Source organism: Humulus lupulus, chromosome 3 (assembly GCF_963169125.1).
Source record: "Humulus lupulus chromosome 3, drHumLupu1.1, whole genome shotgun sequence".
NCBI lineage: Eukaryota > Viridiplantae > Streptophyta > Magnoliopsida > Rosales > Cannabaceae > Humulus > Humulus lupulus.
This window is the reverse complement of record NC_084795.1, coordinates 272,854,933-272,873,957: the sequence shown is the minus strand read 5'-3', so window position 1 is coordinate 272,873,957 and position 19,025 is coordinate 272,854,933. Positions and strand designations below refer to the sequence as shown.

The following is a 19,025-nucleotide window of genomic DNA, read 5'->3' as shown; positions in this document are numbered from 1 at the left end:
CAGCTCGATTCTCCACTCAACAGATCCTCCCACTTGAAGTATTCCACCGTCGCCGACTGAAGCTGCCCACCCATTGTCGATGGTGCATTTATCCAGTCAAAGCTGAACAGAACTTTAGGCGCCCCTCAATCGGCATAACCCCCTCGCACCAGACCTTGTCAGCAAACCAGAGACCCTGCCAATTATCGTCATTGTCCCCGCCTACTTGAGTTCTTACCCTCAACCGTAGTCAAGATCTGACTATTGAAGTTCCCCACCCATCTCATTAGCGAGATCTGAGGTATCCACGTTCGACCTAGGCACCACGAACGACGAAAATGGAGCATCCACAAAGGGTCATCGATTTACAGCCCTCATCGCCAGAAACTCGACCCATCCATTTATGACGACCTCGGCACCGATCTCTTTCCAACAACGGCTTCAGGGTAGGATTCGACTTTGGCTCAAAGTGAACGGCGAAGCAGGGAGATGAGGGTCATAGTGAAGGAAGAAGGTGAGGGGGGAGATGAGGGTCACAGTGAAGGTGAAGGTCGCTGTCAAGAATAGAAGAAGAAAGAGGGAAAATTAAAAGTTTTAATTTTTGTTTGTATTTCTATATGAAAATTAATTTTGGAGGTTCGATGTTAATGTTTTAGGTTTAGGGTTTATATTTAGGCTATTTAGGTTTTTTACCCCCCGACCTATTACATATGCATTATCGTGCCCCCCGAATTTTTCAGCCCATTAAAAAATCCCCTCGATCTATTCACAGTCATGTAAATTAGGACTTCCGTCCAATTCCGTTCATTTTTTGTAACAGGAGGATGATGTGGCCTTTTTTTTACATATTTGGGATGACACATGGGACTTATAACCCGTTGACATGGAAGTTTAATTTTAACCCAAATGTATTAGGAAAATAGAAAAGAAAGTAAATAATAAGAGAATGATTTTCAACCAGGGGTCGGGTCAATTGGGATTTTATGGATTACTTTCATATTTGAACCATTAGTTTAGGGAGGTGATATTGGTGATTTCCGCCTGAGTTTGCTACAAGCCAAACGAGCTAAACGTCGAGCCAAACGTCGAGCATCTGTGGTGGAGTTCCGCCTGAGTTTGCTACAACCATGCCTGATTGATCGTGTGGTGGAGAAACATGGGGAGGAATCGTAAATCTTTAGCAAAGAGGAAAGGATACCCAAAACCCCATGATAGTGTGAATGAGGTTCCATTTTATGGTAAGGTTTTTTTTCTTCTTGTTTCTGTGGGTTCTTGGTTAGGATTTTATATAGCTGCTTGGAATATGGGGAACCTAATAGACAAAGCATTGAAAAAAATAAGGAGTGTTTGAATGCTTTATGGTGGGTAGGCATTTTAACTTTTGAACTAACTGGTGGGTATAGGTATTTCGAAATATAAATGCTACAGATTGTAATTTATACACACAGAAGTGTTTTTTGGTCATTTTGGTGTTGCTGGGTCTGACTACAATGTGTTAATTAGTCCTTTTGTGGTCAGTGTGCACATGGAAACATAGTTAAAGTTTTTAAGACTTTTATTTGGTCTTTGTGGGGTCTGTGGCATCTGTTATGTATTGGTTTGTGTATGTTGTGTTTTACTTTAACTAGATTCCATTCAATAAATTAATGGATCCTAAATTTGTGTGTGTGTGTTGGGACCACCCATTGTTTTGGCTTTGAATAAGTAATATATGCTATTTTTTTTCTTTTTTTGCAGAACCAACATCTAGTATCTTCACTCTGAAAGTGCATCATAAGGGACAATTAAAAATGATAGGTAACAGTCCTAGTTACTTTGGTGGGGTTGTTACCAATGTTCTGATAACTCTACAAAATAGAGTTATTTTACCATGTTTTACATGCTAATTGTTGCTTAGTTCATGAGTTTTTAATTAACTTATTAAGTTTTTATGTAATTTTTAATTTATTAGTCTTATTGTAGTTTTCTAGATTTTTATATGTTTTTATAGATATGTTATTATAATATGTTGTAGTTTAATTATTTAAAATTAGTATTGTTAGTTTGAATGCTAAAAATATGATTTTATTGAAATTAAATGTTATGTAAATTAAATTTTAATTAATGTTTTCATGGGAGTTATATGATATATTTTATTAATGAAAATATTTAATTTTAATTTAGTTTATAATTTATTGTGTAGGAAAATTATTGCCCTTGAAAAGCAAGAAAATCAAAGGAAAGATGGTAATTTTGAAAGAAAGTAACAAGAAAAATGGTGTTTCTCCAAAAGCCCAACCACGTGAGGCCCACTCTAGGCCCAACCCGTGGCCCCCCCTCCAACACCCAGCCACCACATTGCTGCCATTTCCCTTATTGAGCCCAACAAAAATGCATTTTGTCCCTTTGTCCCCTATGACAAAAATGCCAATTTTTTACCCTTTTTCCTACACATTTTCACCACAACATCATCATTACACCCTATAATTTACCTCTACATACCATATTTATTTTATTTAATTAATCTAATCAATTTAATTAATTTAAATTGATTATTTTAATAAACTCACTTTGGCTATAAATATGGACTTTCAAGACCATTTTTGGGGTGCTTAATGTTTTGGTTACCATCTTTTTCTCCCATTTTCTCTCTACCATTCTCTCTTCCATTTGGGTTTTTCAAGAGCATTTTGCAAGTATGTATGTCTTTTATTTTGTAATTTATATTCTAGTTATGTGCTTCTAATCTTTTTCATAAGATTATTAAGATCATGATGAAGCAACTTGTAACTAGGTAATATTTATGTTGTATGTTGATTTCCCTTGTAATACAACAAAGTCTATGGATTTTTTTTCTTCATATATTTCTTTCATCTTAAATATCTTGTATTTTAGATTGTTAGAACATATTTACACTTTGTTCTTCATTAGTGCATAAACATAATATTCTTTGTGTAAGATGTGTCATTAAATTGTACACATCCATGCTTAGAACAAAAATATTATGTTTTGCCTTATAAATAATGATCATTGATTTATTTGTTATTTCATTAGATTGATTTACACTAAATGCTTTGAAATTATAATTTTGAAAAGTGAAGAAAAATCCTATCTTTTTATAAGAAATTTGTGCTTAAAATTATAAATCTTTTTGGAAAATGATAGTTTAAAATATTTTAACTATCACTAAAACTTGGGAATCAATATACTAATAAATATTATTAAACTTACATTTTGTGGATTCTAGTATCTTAATAATCTTTTCTTTTAACACTTATTTTCTACTCATTATTGCTTTATTTTTATTCTCTTAAATAGCTTTATTTTTCAATCTTTTATTTTATGTTCATAATATTAAAACTCATCAATCTTTGGAGCTAGGTTAGAATTTATTATTTTTGATTTAAAATAGTTTCATTTTCGATTTTAGACAACTCCCTTGGGTTCGACATCCTTGCTTACACGATCACTATTCTTTATGGACGATTCGTGCGCTTGCGATATATAAATTTTTAAACATACTCGTTTTGGGTCCATCATGTTCATTATCAAGATGTGGATAATATGAGCATATTTGAATTGCATGGAATAGCAAAAGACTTGGGGTACTCAGATCCTTCTTCTATTAATTATTATTTTAAGTGGGCAGATTGTGTGTCTTTGCAATGTGTAACCAATGACAATACTTTGCTTGAGAAAGTTGGGGCATCTATGAGGAATAATCGAGTCCTTGATTGTTTTTTCTGTGAACATGTCTTCAATGAAAGTCAAGCTTCAAGTGTAGTTGGGTCGAACCAAGTAGGTGGGGTGAGTTTAAATACTAATGAATCTGGGCCTGCTTTGGGTAGTGAAGATCAAGTATTTGGGCCTGCAATATGTGAGGAAAATGTCATAGAAACTGAGGTTACAAGGGCTAGTTTGGATGGTTCTACTGTGGTTCATGAAACAAGTGAGGGAGGGGTTGGTTTAGTTCATGAAACTTCTGAGGGAGGGGCTGGTTTGGATCATGGAACAAGTGAGGGAGGGGCTGGTTTTGTTGATGGAACAAGTGAGGGAGGGGTTGGTTTAGATCATGGAACAAGTGAGGGAGGGCTGGTTTTGTTGATGGAACAAGTGAGGCAGGGGCTGGTTTGGATCATGGAACAAGTGAGGCAGGGGTTAATACTAGTGAAGACAGTGGTGATGATGAGAATGAATATGAGGCAGACCCGGAATATGAACAAGAGGATGACGGAGTGGAAGTAAATGATATTGCTGAGAAACATTTGATTAGGAAAGGTAAAAGGCCTATAGAGATTGATGTAGGTAATGAGACTTTTCAAGAAGATTCTGACATTGAATATGGTGCACATGATAGCTCCACAGATGATGAGGACACTACTGAAACTGTTGGTGAGGACAATGAGCCACACAAACCAAACAAGAGGTCCAAAAAAGTCAAGATGTCTGAGTTTAACACTACAATTGACATGGCCAAACCCAAATTCAAGTTAGGATTATCCTTTCCATCTGGTGCAGTGTTTAAGAAAGCAGTAAGGGAGTATTCAATACAAAACGGGAAGGACATATTCTTTAAGAAGAATGAGGGTTAAAGCACAATGTAAGGGTGTAAACTGTCCTTGGGTATGTTTTGCTTCGAAAATTGATGACACTCCTACCTTTGTCATCAAAACATTGAATGATGAACACAGGTGTTCTAGGACAAATACTAACTGATTCGCAACTTCCAAATGGTTGAGTGAGAAGTATTTAGAGGAGTTCAAGATCAATGAGAAGTTGGGTGTTTCCTCTTTCGTGCACAAAGTTAACAAAGACCATGTGCTAGACATAATAAGGGACAAGGCATACAGAGCTCAACTTTTAGCAACAAAATCCATTGAAGAAAGCTATGAAGAGCAGTATGATGCTCTTTGGGACTATGCCGAGGAGATTAAAAACACCAATAGGGGTTCAACTGTGGAATTTTTGACTGAACCAGGTGAGAATGGAAAACCAAGGTTCAAGAGGATGTATTTATGCTTTGCTGGGTTGAGGGAAGGTTTTAATGGAGGATGCAGACCAGTGATTGGTTTAGATGGAGCTCATATTAAAGGGGTTCATCATGGGCAACTTTTGACAGCAATTGGAATAGATGGAAACAACCAGATGTATCCTATTGCCATTGCCGTGGTTGAAATAGAGAATAAGGATTCATGGAGTTGGTTTCTCAATCTACTTAGAGTTGACCTGATAATTGAGAACTCTAATCACTGGACCTTCATAACAGACAAGCAAAAAGGCTTGGAGCGAGCTTTGAAGGGAATGTGGGATGAAGGGATACCTGAGGCCGAGCATCGACATTGTGCTTGACACTTGGAGAAGAACTTCATTAAGGTGTTCAGGGATAAAATCCTTAAAGACTTATTATGGAAGCCTGCTAGAGAAGTGACTGTTAGAAGGTTTGAAGTTGTGATGAATGAGATTAGAATGGTCAATGAAGCAGCTTATGAGTGGTTGATGGCTGCAGGACCAAAACACTGGGCTAGGTCACACTTTAGGACTAATCCTAAGTGTGAGATTTTATTAAATAACATGTGTGAGGGTTTCAATGGGACACCGGCAATATTGGCAGCAAGAGATAGACCCATTTTGTCTATGCTAGAGCGTATCCGGATGTATTTGATGCAAAGGATCAGCAAAAATAGATAGTCAGTTGTCATATGGGAGTCCAACATTGCTCCAAAAATTGCCACAATTCTTGAGAAGAACAAGGTTGAGGCTTCATCCCACATACCCACAAAGTCTTCAGATGACATTTACCAGGTCCATAACATGTATGGGGGAATGTACTCAGTTGATTTGAAAGCATGGGTATGTTCGTGCAGAAGATGGGAATTGACCGGCATTCCTTGTAGTCATGCGGTGGCTGCGATTTGGCAAAGAAGGCAAGATTCAGATCTCTATGTCAGCAAATGGTATACCAAAGAGTACTACATGAAGGCTTACTCAGTGCAGATTTTTCCGATTAGGAATCAAGATGAGTGGCCTATAAGTGGAAAGCTTGGAATGGTTGGCCCAATTAACAAAAAATAGCCTGGTAGGCCAAAGAAGAGCAGGACTTTGCAACTTGATGAAGTAGCTACCGGAAAGAAGTTGAAAAGAAGATACATTAGCATTAGATGTTCTGGTTGTGGTGCAAAGGGACACAACTTCAGAACATGTTCAAGAAACAACAAAAAATCGGTATGTAGACATTGCCATTTTAATTTTGATGTTGGGTATGTTTTGCTATTTTTAATGGTTAATAACTTGGTTGAATATGCTTCCCTAGGCAAACAAATCTCCTCCACAAGATCCTTCTACTGATGGGAGGAATAGGGATCCTTTACCTCATGGTTCTGTGAGCTCTTCTTCACAACAGGCTGCTTCAGAAGTCACGAATCCACCACAGGTATTCCAATCTAAAATCAATGTTGTTATATTTAGTTGGTCTGTGCTACTGAAATAAAGATCCATATTGCTATATTTTATTTAGTTTACTACTGAAATAAAGTACGGCAGGTGGTTATAAGGCTGGATAGTTAGTGTTGTTCATATATTCTGCTTAAACCTATGGATAATTATGTTGTTTAAACCACTGCAGCAAAAAAGTCCAAGGTATAAGGAACTGGCGCAAAGAAGGAGTACCAGACTTGCAGGATGAGGAGCCTAAACATGACAGAAGACCAGTTTTTTGGACATGGGATGCTTGGACTCATTTTGGATGTGGTTGTATAGCAAATGACATTTTGATAAGTTAGACAAGGAATATCATTTTGATAAGTCAGTGTACTGCATAACATCTCAACATAATCAAATGTAATTTTTGTCAGTTATTTTGATACATTTGCAGCAAGAACAATTGCATTTTTATTTATCTACACTCAGATTGTAAGCATGATAAGTATTCAATGAAAATATTAGATCTGAGATAGCTTTATTGTGTTGAATTCTTCTTATGTTACTCCAGATATATTCTAAAAACTATATAATTCATAAACAAATTGTCAAAGTTAAAAATAAACTCAAACAGACTTTGGACACTCAGAAATTTGTGTCTGAGAAATACCAGATTAAACAAGGTTATTTGTTGTTATGTCCAATACAGAATGCAGTTACTTGGCATCATCTGGTGTGGGACAAACTGAATATACCAAGGCATAGATTTCTGGTTTGGCTAATCATGGTGGGGCGATTGCCTGTTAGAGAGAGGCTTCAGAGATTTCACATCTGTCAAGAGACAGATTGTGCTGTTTGTGGATCTGGTTTAGAAAATATTCAGCATATGTTCTTTGAATGCTTGTATAGCAGCAGAGTTTTACAAGAAGTTAAGACATGGTTATAGTGGAAGACACCAGCTATCTCGATTTATGACTTACTGAGTAATATAAGACATAGCAAGCATAGTAGACTTAAAAAGGGAGTTTTTACTGTCATATTGGCTGCTTTATGCTATCAACTTTGGCTCAATAGAATGAGGTTTTGTGGCAATTTAGATGTAAACAAACAGGTTCAATTGTACAGACTACAAAGAATGTGGTCATATATAGGTTTACTGGAATTAGCACTTAGAGATAAGTCTTGGATTGATCATTTGTAATTAGAACAGTAAAGAATTCAGGCCTTTTATGGTGCTGTAGGTTGTAAATTTGTTGGTTTAATATACTATTCTCTGATTTACCAAAAAAAAAAAACTATATAATTCAAACAACACATCACTGTTTAATTCATTAATTCTATATGACCAATACATCTTGATTCAACAAGATTCAACAAGATGTTCCATTTGTTTTACTTTACAATAAAACAATAAGAAATAAACAACTATTGCTTACTTAATAAACAACTATTGATTCAGTAAGTCTAAAAGTTACATTAGATTTTTCAACAATGACTGCTTAATACTCCCAATTAAGAAATAAATAACATAACTAAGATATACAAAACACTCGAAAATATTCCAACACAAAAACAAACACCAGATTTCAAATCTCTTAACATCTTCACTATTGAACCAAGTTCTTCTTCTCTTTTTTCAGCCATAATCTGTAGTTGCTTAACATTATCTTCCATCTCCTCTAACTTTTTCAAAAACCCTCCTATTTCCTCCTTAAACCTTTCACCATGTCAGGGAATGATGGAGGGTCCACCCATCTGATAAATCCACACCCATCAACCTCATTCCTCTTAAATAAAAACAAAAATCAGAACCAATAATCCAAATCAAAGGAAACAAATAAATTTGTAAACCTTGTATCTTGGGCAGCCATAGAACCTTCTAGTAGAATTGTTCAATGTCCAAGTAGTGCGTAGTACACACTGAAACCCACAATCACAATTGGGTTTACTCCATTCTTCTTCAAACCTTCGACCACCATCCATGGAGAAATAGGCAGCAATAATTTATCTTCAAAGTCGGCAGAAAGGGAGGAAATTGAAACTAGGGTTCTAAGTTTGTTGTGAAAAATTCGGTTTATAACAAATTATTCTTATTTGGGTTAAAATTAAACTTCCATGTCAGCGGGTTATAAGTCCCACGTGTCATCCCAAATATGTAAAAAAAAAAGGCCACATCATCCTCCCGTTACAAAAAATGAACGGAATTGGACGGAAGTCCTAATTTACATGACTGTGAATAGATCGGGGGGATTTTTTAACGGGCTGAAAAATTCCGGGGGTACGATAATGCATATGTAATAGTTCGGGGGGTAAAAAACCTAAATAGCCTTATATTTAATTTTGATGTTAGGTTTAAGTTTAAATTATATTTAGAATTAAAATATTTATGTTTAATTAAAAATTAATTTTTTCATTATAAAATCAATTTAATTTATTTTTTATTACAAAATCTATTATTATTCAATAATTAAAAATTTTGAGGGTATTTTGGTCATATTAAAAAATTATTTGACCAAAATCAGTCTTAGAGTATCATTTTGTTCCATTTTGCAAAACGCAGGGTCCAAATTGTTATTTAACAAAACAGAAGGTCTCATCGGTAATTTTTGCACAACACAGGGACCAAAATGGTATTTACCCATTAAAAAATAATTTTATAAAATTTATATTCTCTCTCTCCTCTCTCTTATGGTCTCTCTCTTCCCTCTCTTTCTCCCTATTCCCTTCATCCCCCAACCCCATTTCAAATCTAACATTAAACCCGAAAATCCCCATGAGTAAAAAAAAAAATCAAAGAACCCTTAGCTTTGTGTTCCTTAGCTCCATTGCCCAGTCTCTTTCTAAGTTGTTCCTCAATTCCCTTAGCTTCGTGCGGATGGACCCCAGCCCCAAGGCCCCTGAGCTTCGCATGGACAGACCAAAGCCAAGAACTTCCAACGAAGCCCATTCTTCCAACTCCGGGAATGCTTGATGATAGCGACTAGGTGTTTCATGGCAACATCTCCATAAACGACAACAACTTTTAATGTCTTAGACGAATCTTAATCTTTTCCAAATGAAGTTCTAGGTAGACAAACAGAGCTGGTGAGGCCTCACATGACTGCTTTGGTTAGGGCTGCAATTTGGGATTCAGCTAGTGGCTAGGATTTCGATCTGGGTTGATCCTGGAAATGGAAGTGTTAATTTTATCAACCTTACGCAAGAGCACGTATCGTAATAAGTAATATATTAAAATCGATCCCACACAGACTCTTCTTTAAGTTGTTAATTACCAAACACTATTTTTCTTTCAATCAAAGTCAAATAATAATTCAAGAAAACAAAGAAAAGTAAATAAAGATTCAAGAAATAACTCTAACACAAAATAAGAATTCAAAACTCTAACAAAATAACAAGACTAAAATATCTAGGTCATTAATACCCCCGCTATGTTCTTCCAAAAGAATATTTCATCATCTTTATTCTAATGTTCTAATTGCAAGTCTAGGGTTCCTAAGTATTCACAAGGTTTTCCCCAACCACAAGTGTATTTAAGCAATAGATTAATTATAATATTGCTATAAAGAATTTAATTCTATCAATAACATTAAGTTTAGACGTAATTTGACTGCCTAGGGTGATTAGGTATATTCGTATCCTAAACACAAATCAACATAAACATGTCAATCCTAGACTATAATGATTAAGTCTAATTTAGATTCTCTCTTCCAAGTTCCACCTAAATTACTAATTCAATTTCAAAGTTGATCATTCTTTGAAAATCATTAAGCACAAATCAATATAAGCAATTAATATGAACATCAAAATAAAGAATTAAAAAGAAAACATATTTATAAACATAGGGTTCCATTAAAGCCCTAGAAAAAAAATATAGTTCATTAAAGCAAAATACCAAACGAGAATAAAAATTCATGGTTTGAAATCAAAAGAACAAAATAAAATAAAGAAGAAGAAGAAGAAAAGATAAAACTAGGGTGTTGATCTGTCTTCAATCTTCAAAATCCAATCTTCTATTGTGTTTTTCTCTCCAATAACTTGCTCTCCATGTTCATATCTGATTTCATATCATAACTTCATAACCCTAATAAAATTTATAAACTCCCCTTACATAGGCTTCAAAAAGACATTAAAATAAGCCTTAATCGCGACTCCCCGTGCCCACGCAGAGTTTGTTGTCCAAAGCATTTTTCTTGATAAGACCTTTCTCATTAAAACTCACATAACTTTATCATCTGAACTCAAAATGAGACGACTAAAAATGATTTAGAAAGCTGAGAAAAAGATCTACAACTTATATTTCATGACTTTTTTTTTCAAAAAATACTTGTATCATAGTCGAAATTAGGGTTGAATTTTCAACTTTGCGCAAAATGTGACTTAAACGGAAAATGTTGGGCTAATTCCAAACTTCATACTTTTTTTTGAAATTTTTCATCATAAATATCAAATTAACTATTAACAATAAAACTTAAAGAAAATAAACCTAAAAAACACTAAAATAATCAAAATCCTAATAAAATAATAGTGAGAATAACTTTATTTCATAGAGTTAACGACTACAATCTAGGATTTCAATCTGGTTATTATTGAGGGAGAGAGTGTGTGTGTGTGTGTTTTAATTTTTAGGAATAATTTTAATTGATTCGGTTAATATTTCAAGTTTATAATTTAAATCAAGGTTTAACTTTATTATTAGTTTAGGGTTTGAAACATTTAATTAGGTTATTAATTTTATTGATTTTTTGTTTAATTAATCAAAATATGATTTTCTTATTATTTTTTAATTTGTATATTAGTATTTAATTAATTAATTAAAATATATATTTTTATTTTTTTATTTTAAAATCAAGTTATATGTTAATGGGATATATGTTAAAAAAAGGAAGTTAATAACTTGGAAGAGAGATTTCTCAAAAAAAAAAAGAGGGGGAGGGTTCAAAAAAATTTTTTTTTTTTTTTTTTAACTTTTTTACAATCTCTGTTTTTTTTTTTTCAAAAATACTACCTTTAAGTATTCAGAAAATACGTTTTTTGATTTTATATTTAAGAAAATACGGTGTCAATGAAACAACTAAAAAATAACAATAAAACAACAACTAAACATGAACCCACTGCATGCTAAGATGTTTTTTTTTTAAATCAAAATATATATGAAAACAACTAAACAACAAATTGACATCAACACAACAACATAACACCTATATATAAACTTAAACAACTAAAAACCAACATAAAAACAACTATACATAAAATCTAAACAACACAAAAACAACAACCCCACAACAACACAATGCAACTCATTACACTTAAAAACAATACGACAACAACCTCACAACAACAACATTGAAAAAAACCCAGAATTTGCACCAAGCCCTCACTGCCAAACCAACCTTAAACCTAGAACCCCTAGCCTCATCCTCACCCAAGCCCCGAAATCGAGCCCAGGTGAACCCCATCCCAAGTCCGAGCACCCCTGCAATTCACAACCCCATCCAAGCTCCGATCTCATCACCCATGCACGTCACAGGCGTGATTCCACCTATGCATGCTCGACCCAACCCAGCCTCTGCGCAAGCCCAGGACCCCTCGCCTTTCCCCATCTCAACTCGAAGTCACTAGATCCCCAAGCACCCAGCCTTACTGTGCGCAAAACCATCCTCCAAGATCCCAGCCGCGAAGCCACAGACCTAGCACCCAAAACGTTGATGCTAATGCTTAGCCTCTCCCACGCTTCGTCGCAACAATGAGCGAGAGTCCCTCGTGCGAGCCCCTCCCCCAGCACCCACACAACCCCGCCGACTTCCCACCTGCGAGAGCTCCACCGGAGCCGGAGAGGAGTGTCCATATAAATGAAAGAAAAAAAATTGATGAATAGTAAAAATGTTAAAAAACCCATGTGTTAGTACAAATGTTTAAAAAGTGGCTTTTTTGTCACTTTTTTTGTCACAAATGTTTAAAGAGAGAAAGTCGTGTGTGACTTATTTTAACTTCCCTTTTTAATTTAAAAGGGAAAAAAAACTACCATTTTAAATTAATTTGGATTTAAAATTTAAAAATAATATAAATTTTATAAAGTTTGAAAATTGTAAAAAAAATTCTTAAAATAAAAACAGAATTGTACTTAAAACTGAAAATATAGAAAATTGCTATATAAATTTCCTCTATGGTACAAGGGCTCCTTTAGAATTGTATGAAAGTTAGGGTTCATCTTAGTATTTCGACTAAACACAGGAGATCATATTTGCATAAAGCCGGTAATATTTGGTAGGTGTTGGAAACCAGTTACTGTAATGTTATTGGTTTAGAAACAAATCACTTGTAAGGCACTAGTTTAGAAATTTATTATGATTTCTATGAGTCTTGATTTAAAAACTAGTTACTATTATGTCATTGGTTTAGAAATAAAGTTGTTGTGAACTATATATGGGTTCTGGTTTAAAACTCACTTTCTAATTTGTTTGCTAATGATATTGCTTCTTTGTTGCCGATTTAGTTACCAGTTACTTATGAAATTTACTCTGAAACCAATAGTTGTCACTGTTAATAGTTTGAATGCTAACGTTGGTTGTTATCAATTATTTATTTACTTGATATTATTATTGAACCAAGTTTTCATCATCATGATTTGAAGTCATTTTATAATTGGTTCAGGTTACATTCTAGTTTGGATTCCAATCATATTCCTGATGGATTTTGATTTTATTGACTCTAGTAACCTAATTTTGGCAACAAATAAAATGAGCAATATGAATTTTGCGATTTTCAACAACTCAACAGATTTGTAAGGCAAAATCTCTGATTTTATTATTGAACTTAGTTTCTATTAAAAAAAAATCACAGTGGTAGTGGAGAAGTAACATAAACTACAAATCAAAATTAATCTACAACAAGGATCTAGGCAAAAAGAATTTTCTTCTGGGGACATCTAGGATCCATCCATGGCTCTGATCGGAAATCGACCGAGCATCGACCATTCCGACTTGAAAGGGAGATATTGCAGCAAGGTCCTATGGCTATCAAAAGAGTATAGAACAAACATTATGATTAGTAGACTGGGATATGATTGGAAAGAACAAAAATCTAAACCAAGTTCAACTAGTTTAAATAATGTCTAAATTTGCATTATTACGCCATGTTTGATAAACAGATGAAACACATGAGAATGGCACATTTAACACATTACTTAACTTGAACACAACAACCTGCAAGCATGATAACATTTACTTGATAATTGACCACTTTTTGACTTTGAACTTGTAATAAACTTTTGAGAATAGATTAAATGAATCTAATAGGGCAATGATGTTAACAAGCAAGTGAAAAAATCATGTATGTATAAAAGTTAGACCAAATTCACAGATAAAATGCAGTAACATCTACATCTTCCTAGTCAAAAAGTAATAGTAAGGTTATTACCATGAAGAATACTAAAACATAGCCACAAATCCCGGGTTTAATGCTTTGCGCCCTTCACTTTGACATTTGAAACCAGAGCCTTGATGCACAGCCGTGGTTTTGTGCTGACTAGATTTTGTGGGAGAACTGATACAGCAACTACTAATGATCCGTTCCGTACCCTAGAGAGGGGAAGTAGCTCAACAAGAACAGAAAGCTGAGTATTGAACTTTGCAAGTCAGCATAAGCAAGCACAAAACCAATACCATGAATTAGAATACAATTGAATAGTGAACTATTTTCTTCTTTTAAGTTTTCACCTCTGGAGACCGAAGATCCACTACTGAATCTGGCACAACTTCTTTAACTGCAGCAGCCACAATTGAGAAGCAGTTGTTACGATCCAACAAGTTACATCCGGTTGAGACAGTTGAAGTATCTTTTGGAACCTTCATCTCGGCCTCTTCAGTTCCTCTTCTGTTGTATCCAACTGCAAACTACAAGATCAAGAAAATTAATTGAAATCAAGCAAAAAAATAAATAAGTAAATCAATTAAAATGAAAGAAACACAGTATGAATCTCTGTCATTTTGTGAGGGTGGGAAAGGTGTTAAGATCTTTGCATCATATCATTCAAAATTTGTCAAGTTTTATGTGCAAGTGAGAAAAAAGAAAGCAAGATGAAAGGGAAACCATTTCTGTAATAGATGACATAATGAACATTGATAAAATTCATGAAAAAACTTACGATATAACCAGGATGCTAAAACAACATTCAAGAATAAATAAACCAATTGGTAAATTGGTTAGACGCTAGAGAATTTGTAAGACATTAAGGCCCGAATATTATAAGTATGAATTTATAAAACATTGACACCATCATTGCTAAGAGTTTAAAATCTAGTAGGAACACCTGTATATAAGACATTAAGGCTTGAGTATTACAAGTATGAATGATCATACACGAAATTAAGTTTAAACCTGGAAAAATAGGCTAGCTACAGCTTCATAGTTTCATTTAGTCACCCTATTATGACTCACAGCAAAGTAGGGAAATAAAGCACACTACACAAACAAAAGAGCTAGAACAGAATAACAAAGACATGACCTACTCCAGGTTTCTCACTTGGTTTTACTCATAATATGCTGTCTACATGATGACTTGTACTTCTCACCCTAGCAAGTTCCATATGCATATTCGATTTATCTACAATAATGCATTGAAATTTTTACCTTTAAAGGCTTTGCCAGTTTCTTTTGTTTATCATTCACGAAATCAAGAACAAGCTTTGATACAAGTGTATGTAGTTCCTTCTCATTCAAACTACAAGTAGCTTGGATAGGAAAGATGCGATGACACCACCTGCACCATGTTAAATACAATCCTCCAGAGGTTAGAGGGTTATCATTCGAAGATGAAATAAGAATGAAAAACTTTTGAAGAACTATTGAAAAGTTGACTATGAGTTTGATGCTCTTGAAGTTTTCGTTTGCTCATTCTCATACAATTTGTTCAAATGTCAACAGCAGAGGCAAGTACCCATTTGGAGATTCTATGTTTACCGCCAGCATCAACATTTTAACCGTCAAACAGGTATCAATTTTCCATTTATACATACAAAAGGAACTCTGGATACATGGCTACAGATTTTATGTGACAAAATCTGAATGTGAGTGGTAAAGCACATAATTCTAACCTGACACTATCATTCTTATAGGATGAAATATTGAGTTTCTCACAATTAGACATCTTCTCTAACATTCATATGATGCATCTACGAACTTAGTATTTTTTTAAATATTAAATTTATATACATTTCATTTCATATTGCTATAATGGTCATTATGATAAAATTTAAAAGTATCAGATTGAAATCTTGCTCTCAAAGTCTAAACTGAAATCATACACCCTTCAAGCCTTGAATCTTATACCTTGTCTATATTTTTCCTATATTACGGTTGAGACAGCATGCCTATATACAAACTTCACCAATCCAAAACCACATTTTTAGCGTGTGAAAAAGATAAGGAATCAAAATAATGTCACAAACATTACACGCCATACTACACTCAGCTTGTCAAGTGCTGAAATCTTACCGTCATTGCAATAAAATTAAGTCGGCAACAGTACATTACATGGAGATAATAGTTTCCTCTTCTGAGTTAGAATGAATGTTCACGAAATAGCCTACAAGTAGGTAGAATGAATGTAGCTTGAGTCATTGATTTTTTATTTTATTTTTTTAACTTCCAAAATGAATTGACTTCTAAAAGTTTTACCATAGAAAAATAGAAGAGCAACTGATTCAAAGTGACATCTGAGTATTTTAAATTTTTTGAAAAAAAAAATTTATTAAGAAAGAAATGAAGAGCCAGAAACTAGTTATACTTCATAATGAAAAGTAAGATTATCCATGTCAATAACGGCAGATTCTACAATTAGGAGACGACCTCCATATAGATCACGAGTTACAATTAAAAATATGTCAAAAGAAAACTAAAAAGATTCACTACTTACTGGGGTGAACTAGAACTTGCAGAATCCCGGGACTCAATAATATTTGACACAATTTGTACAGGATCAAAAGAAGTGCCTTTGGTGAAGGTAAATAGAAGCAAACCGCTCCCTGTCAGCTTAACTAGTGAAAGAACGTGATTTCTCTCTTCAATTGTATCATTCTTTGTGGACAACACAGAGCTACCTTTAAATGTGAAAGACTCATCAGGTATTTTACAGAATTAAAAAAAAAACAAAAAATAGATTCAAATGCTATAACTTGTAAGGCATGTGATCCAAACCCCAACAAAACACATGTAATATCTGCCAGAAATTACCAGATTTGTTCTCGGAAAAATTAGCAGCTTCTTTGCTTTCCTCGTCATTGTTGCATTCATTATCTAAGTCCTCTGTACATGTTTTCCTTTTCTTAGAATTAGAAGCTTCATCAGAGATATTGGAATTTTCATTACTGCTACCAGTAAAATACTGCAAAATGAACAAAGAAATAGAAGACCAAATATATTAATAGCAGAAATATGTCAAATCAACTTTTTATGTAGTTGAGACCTTTATGAAAATAAAATACATCTTTTCAAAATTAAAAATAAAACAACAAAAAATTAGAATGCATTTTCATCGATAATATTCAACTAATACTTTCACAAGTGTTCAAATGGGAATGTCCTGTCCTACACAAAAACATCCCACCTCCATCCCAGAGATGAATAAGGACTCAGCTTCATGCAAGGAAAAGAGTAATAACTATATATAGACCCAAGCCAGAGGAATGTGATTGCAGCAAAAATTATAACAAGACTTATAACAACTAGCATCTGCAGTCTTAATTCCAATAGGGTGTGAAGTAAATGTGAACATAAACCATTCAAATTTTTATTTAGAGACATAGCCATTGTTATCAGTTTCTTCACAGCAAAGTTAATAGCCCTTAGGTCTAGAAGTTGTAGGATTCAATTAACAGAAAATAATACAAATAGAGTTCTGAATGAAAAACTAACCTTCCCAAGGATAGACATTGCTTCTTTCGTTGCGCTTTTCTCCCTCTCTACCAGCAACAAAAAAGAAAAAAAATTTATAACTTGAATAGCAAAAACTTGCATGCAAAGTATAGAAGCAAACAATGAAAACACATTCCAGATGTTGCATATTCTTATTATCCACAAACTATCTTTAACAACGTATTCCATTGGATATAACTTACAAGCTACAAATTCAGAGTCCCAATAGTAAACTACTACTTCTTGATACTTTTCACCACCAGTCACTAATAAAAGAACAACTTAAAGCTCAGCAGCATTAAACAATTACAGACCCAGTTGAGATTGGTTCAACTTTAACAGATTTCAAGCAAATCCCAGTTCCTAATTAATCATAATTCGATATAGACATGAGAAAAAAGATGCAATAATAAGTCATAGAAAAAACACTGACTGATAGTGCAGGTGATGAGGAAGCCGGTATGAGAGTATTGAAGAAGAGAAGAAGGCGCGTTATAGTCGAAACGAGGTAAGTTTATGACTCCCCCATGCTGCTCCCATGGCTTCAAGGTTGAGGGATTGGAGCTCAAATCCTTAATCTCAGTTTCATTTATTTTAGGCTCTGTTTCTTTCGTTTCGTCGGCCATGAAAATTGAAGATGCACTTGCCTTACTTCCGTTGGACTGTGATTATCAAATGACAGTGTTTGTCAACTTCAAAACCCTTCGGAAGTGAAAACCGCTTAAACCTTTTCCCCAAATTAAAGTTTTAAAAAAAATAATAATAATAATTATTAATTAATTAAATTCCTAGGTAAATTAAATTTAATCAGATTAATGGGAGGGTTATTAATAATTAGCATATAGTAAAACAACATAAATTAAATAAAACCCAAATATAAAATGTTGGAAGAGAGATGCAATTGCTTCAACCATGGTTGAATTTGAACAATCATGCCTTCTTTCCTTTCATTAAATTAAATAATTTTCTTAATCATCACCACATAATCAAGTTTATTTTTTTAGTGGGAGATGATCATAAGCCTTACATGATTATGTTAAAAAAGAGATGTTATATCTTGAATATTTCTTTTTGGTTTTTGTTCAATTAAAATTCTCTTTTTCTTATCATAACTATAATGCCCTTAATGCCCTGAATAACTAAGACGGTTACACTGTATTTAAAATAGTGCTTAATTTGCTAAGCAAGTCATTTGAACTCAAATGTGTAATTAAAAACTAAATCAATGTCAAGTATTAAAAGATTTGGTCAACAAAATGGTTATTTTTCATTAAGTTTATACACGGGATCTCCAAAATCAGTTTACAGACTTGTAAAAGACAAATAAAATACAATTTAGCCGTCCTAAGCGGAAAATCAGGGTTTGACCCTAGTTCCTCCCAAGCTATCCTGACCGTGGTGATCGAGCAAGTCGCATATGCACACACCTCCCCTAAAGCTCTTCAACTCATGGCTGGTCCCGCTATCTCTTTCCCTTACCTGCACCACATAGCACCCTTGAGCCAAGGCTCAGCAAGAAAACTTAAATCAGCATGCACAACTAGGCAACAATATAAAAGAAGTAAATATAAATCATCAAACTCATTTAACAATAGGATATAAATAACCAAGCAGCAATATTATTCAACTCAATCAAATGCGTAAACCAAACTCATCAATCAATAAAAATGATTAAGTGTGAACCACACTTCTGTTTATGGTATAATACCCAAGCTAGGCGCCTTTAGGCCGAGTCCCCT

At 34.1% G+C, this 19,025-nt stretch overlaps 1 protein-coding gene across 1 annotated transcript; it reads right to left on the bottom strand.

The window, feature by feature from the left end:
* Positions 1-13,188: 13,188 nt before the first annotated feature.
* LOC133824273 (uncharacterized) lies at positions 13,189-18,019 on the bottom strand. Its single transcript, XM_062257144.1, has 8 exons — positions 17,720-18,019; positions 17,287-17,333; positions 16,606-16,756; positions 16,289-16,472; positions 15,004-15,133; positions 14,091-14,267; positions 13,792-13,987; positions 13,189-13,388 (listed from the first exon to the last, which is right to left on the bottom strand). Exons 1-7 carry the CDS (start codon positions 17,910-17,912, stop codon positions 13,829-13,831), a joined length of 1,041 nt encoding a protein of 346 aa, XP_062113128.1. The 5' UTR covers positions 17,913-18,019; the 3' UTR covers positions 13,189-13,388; positions 13,792-13,828.
* Between the last annotated feature and the right edge of the window lie 1,006 nt (positions 18,020-19,025).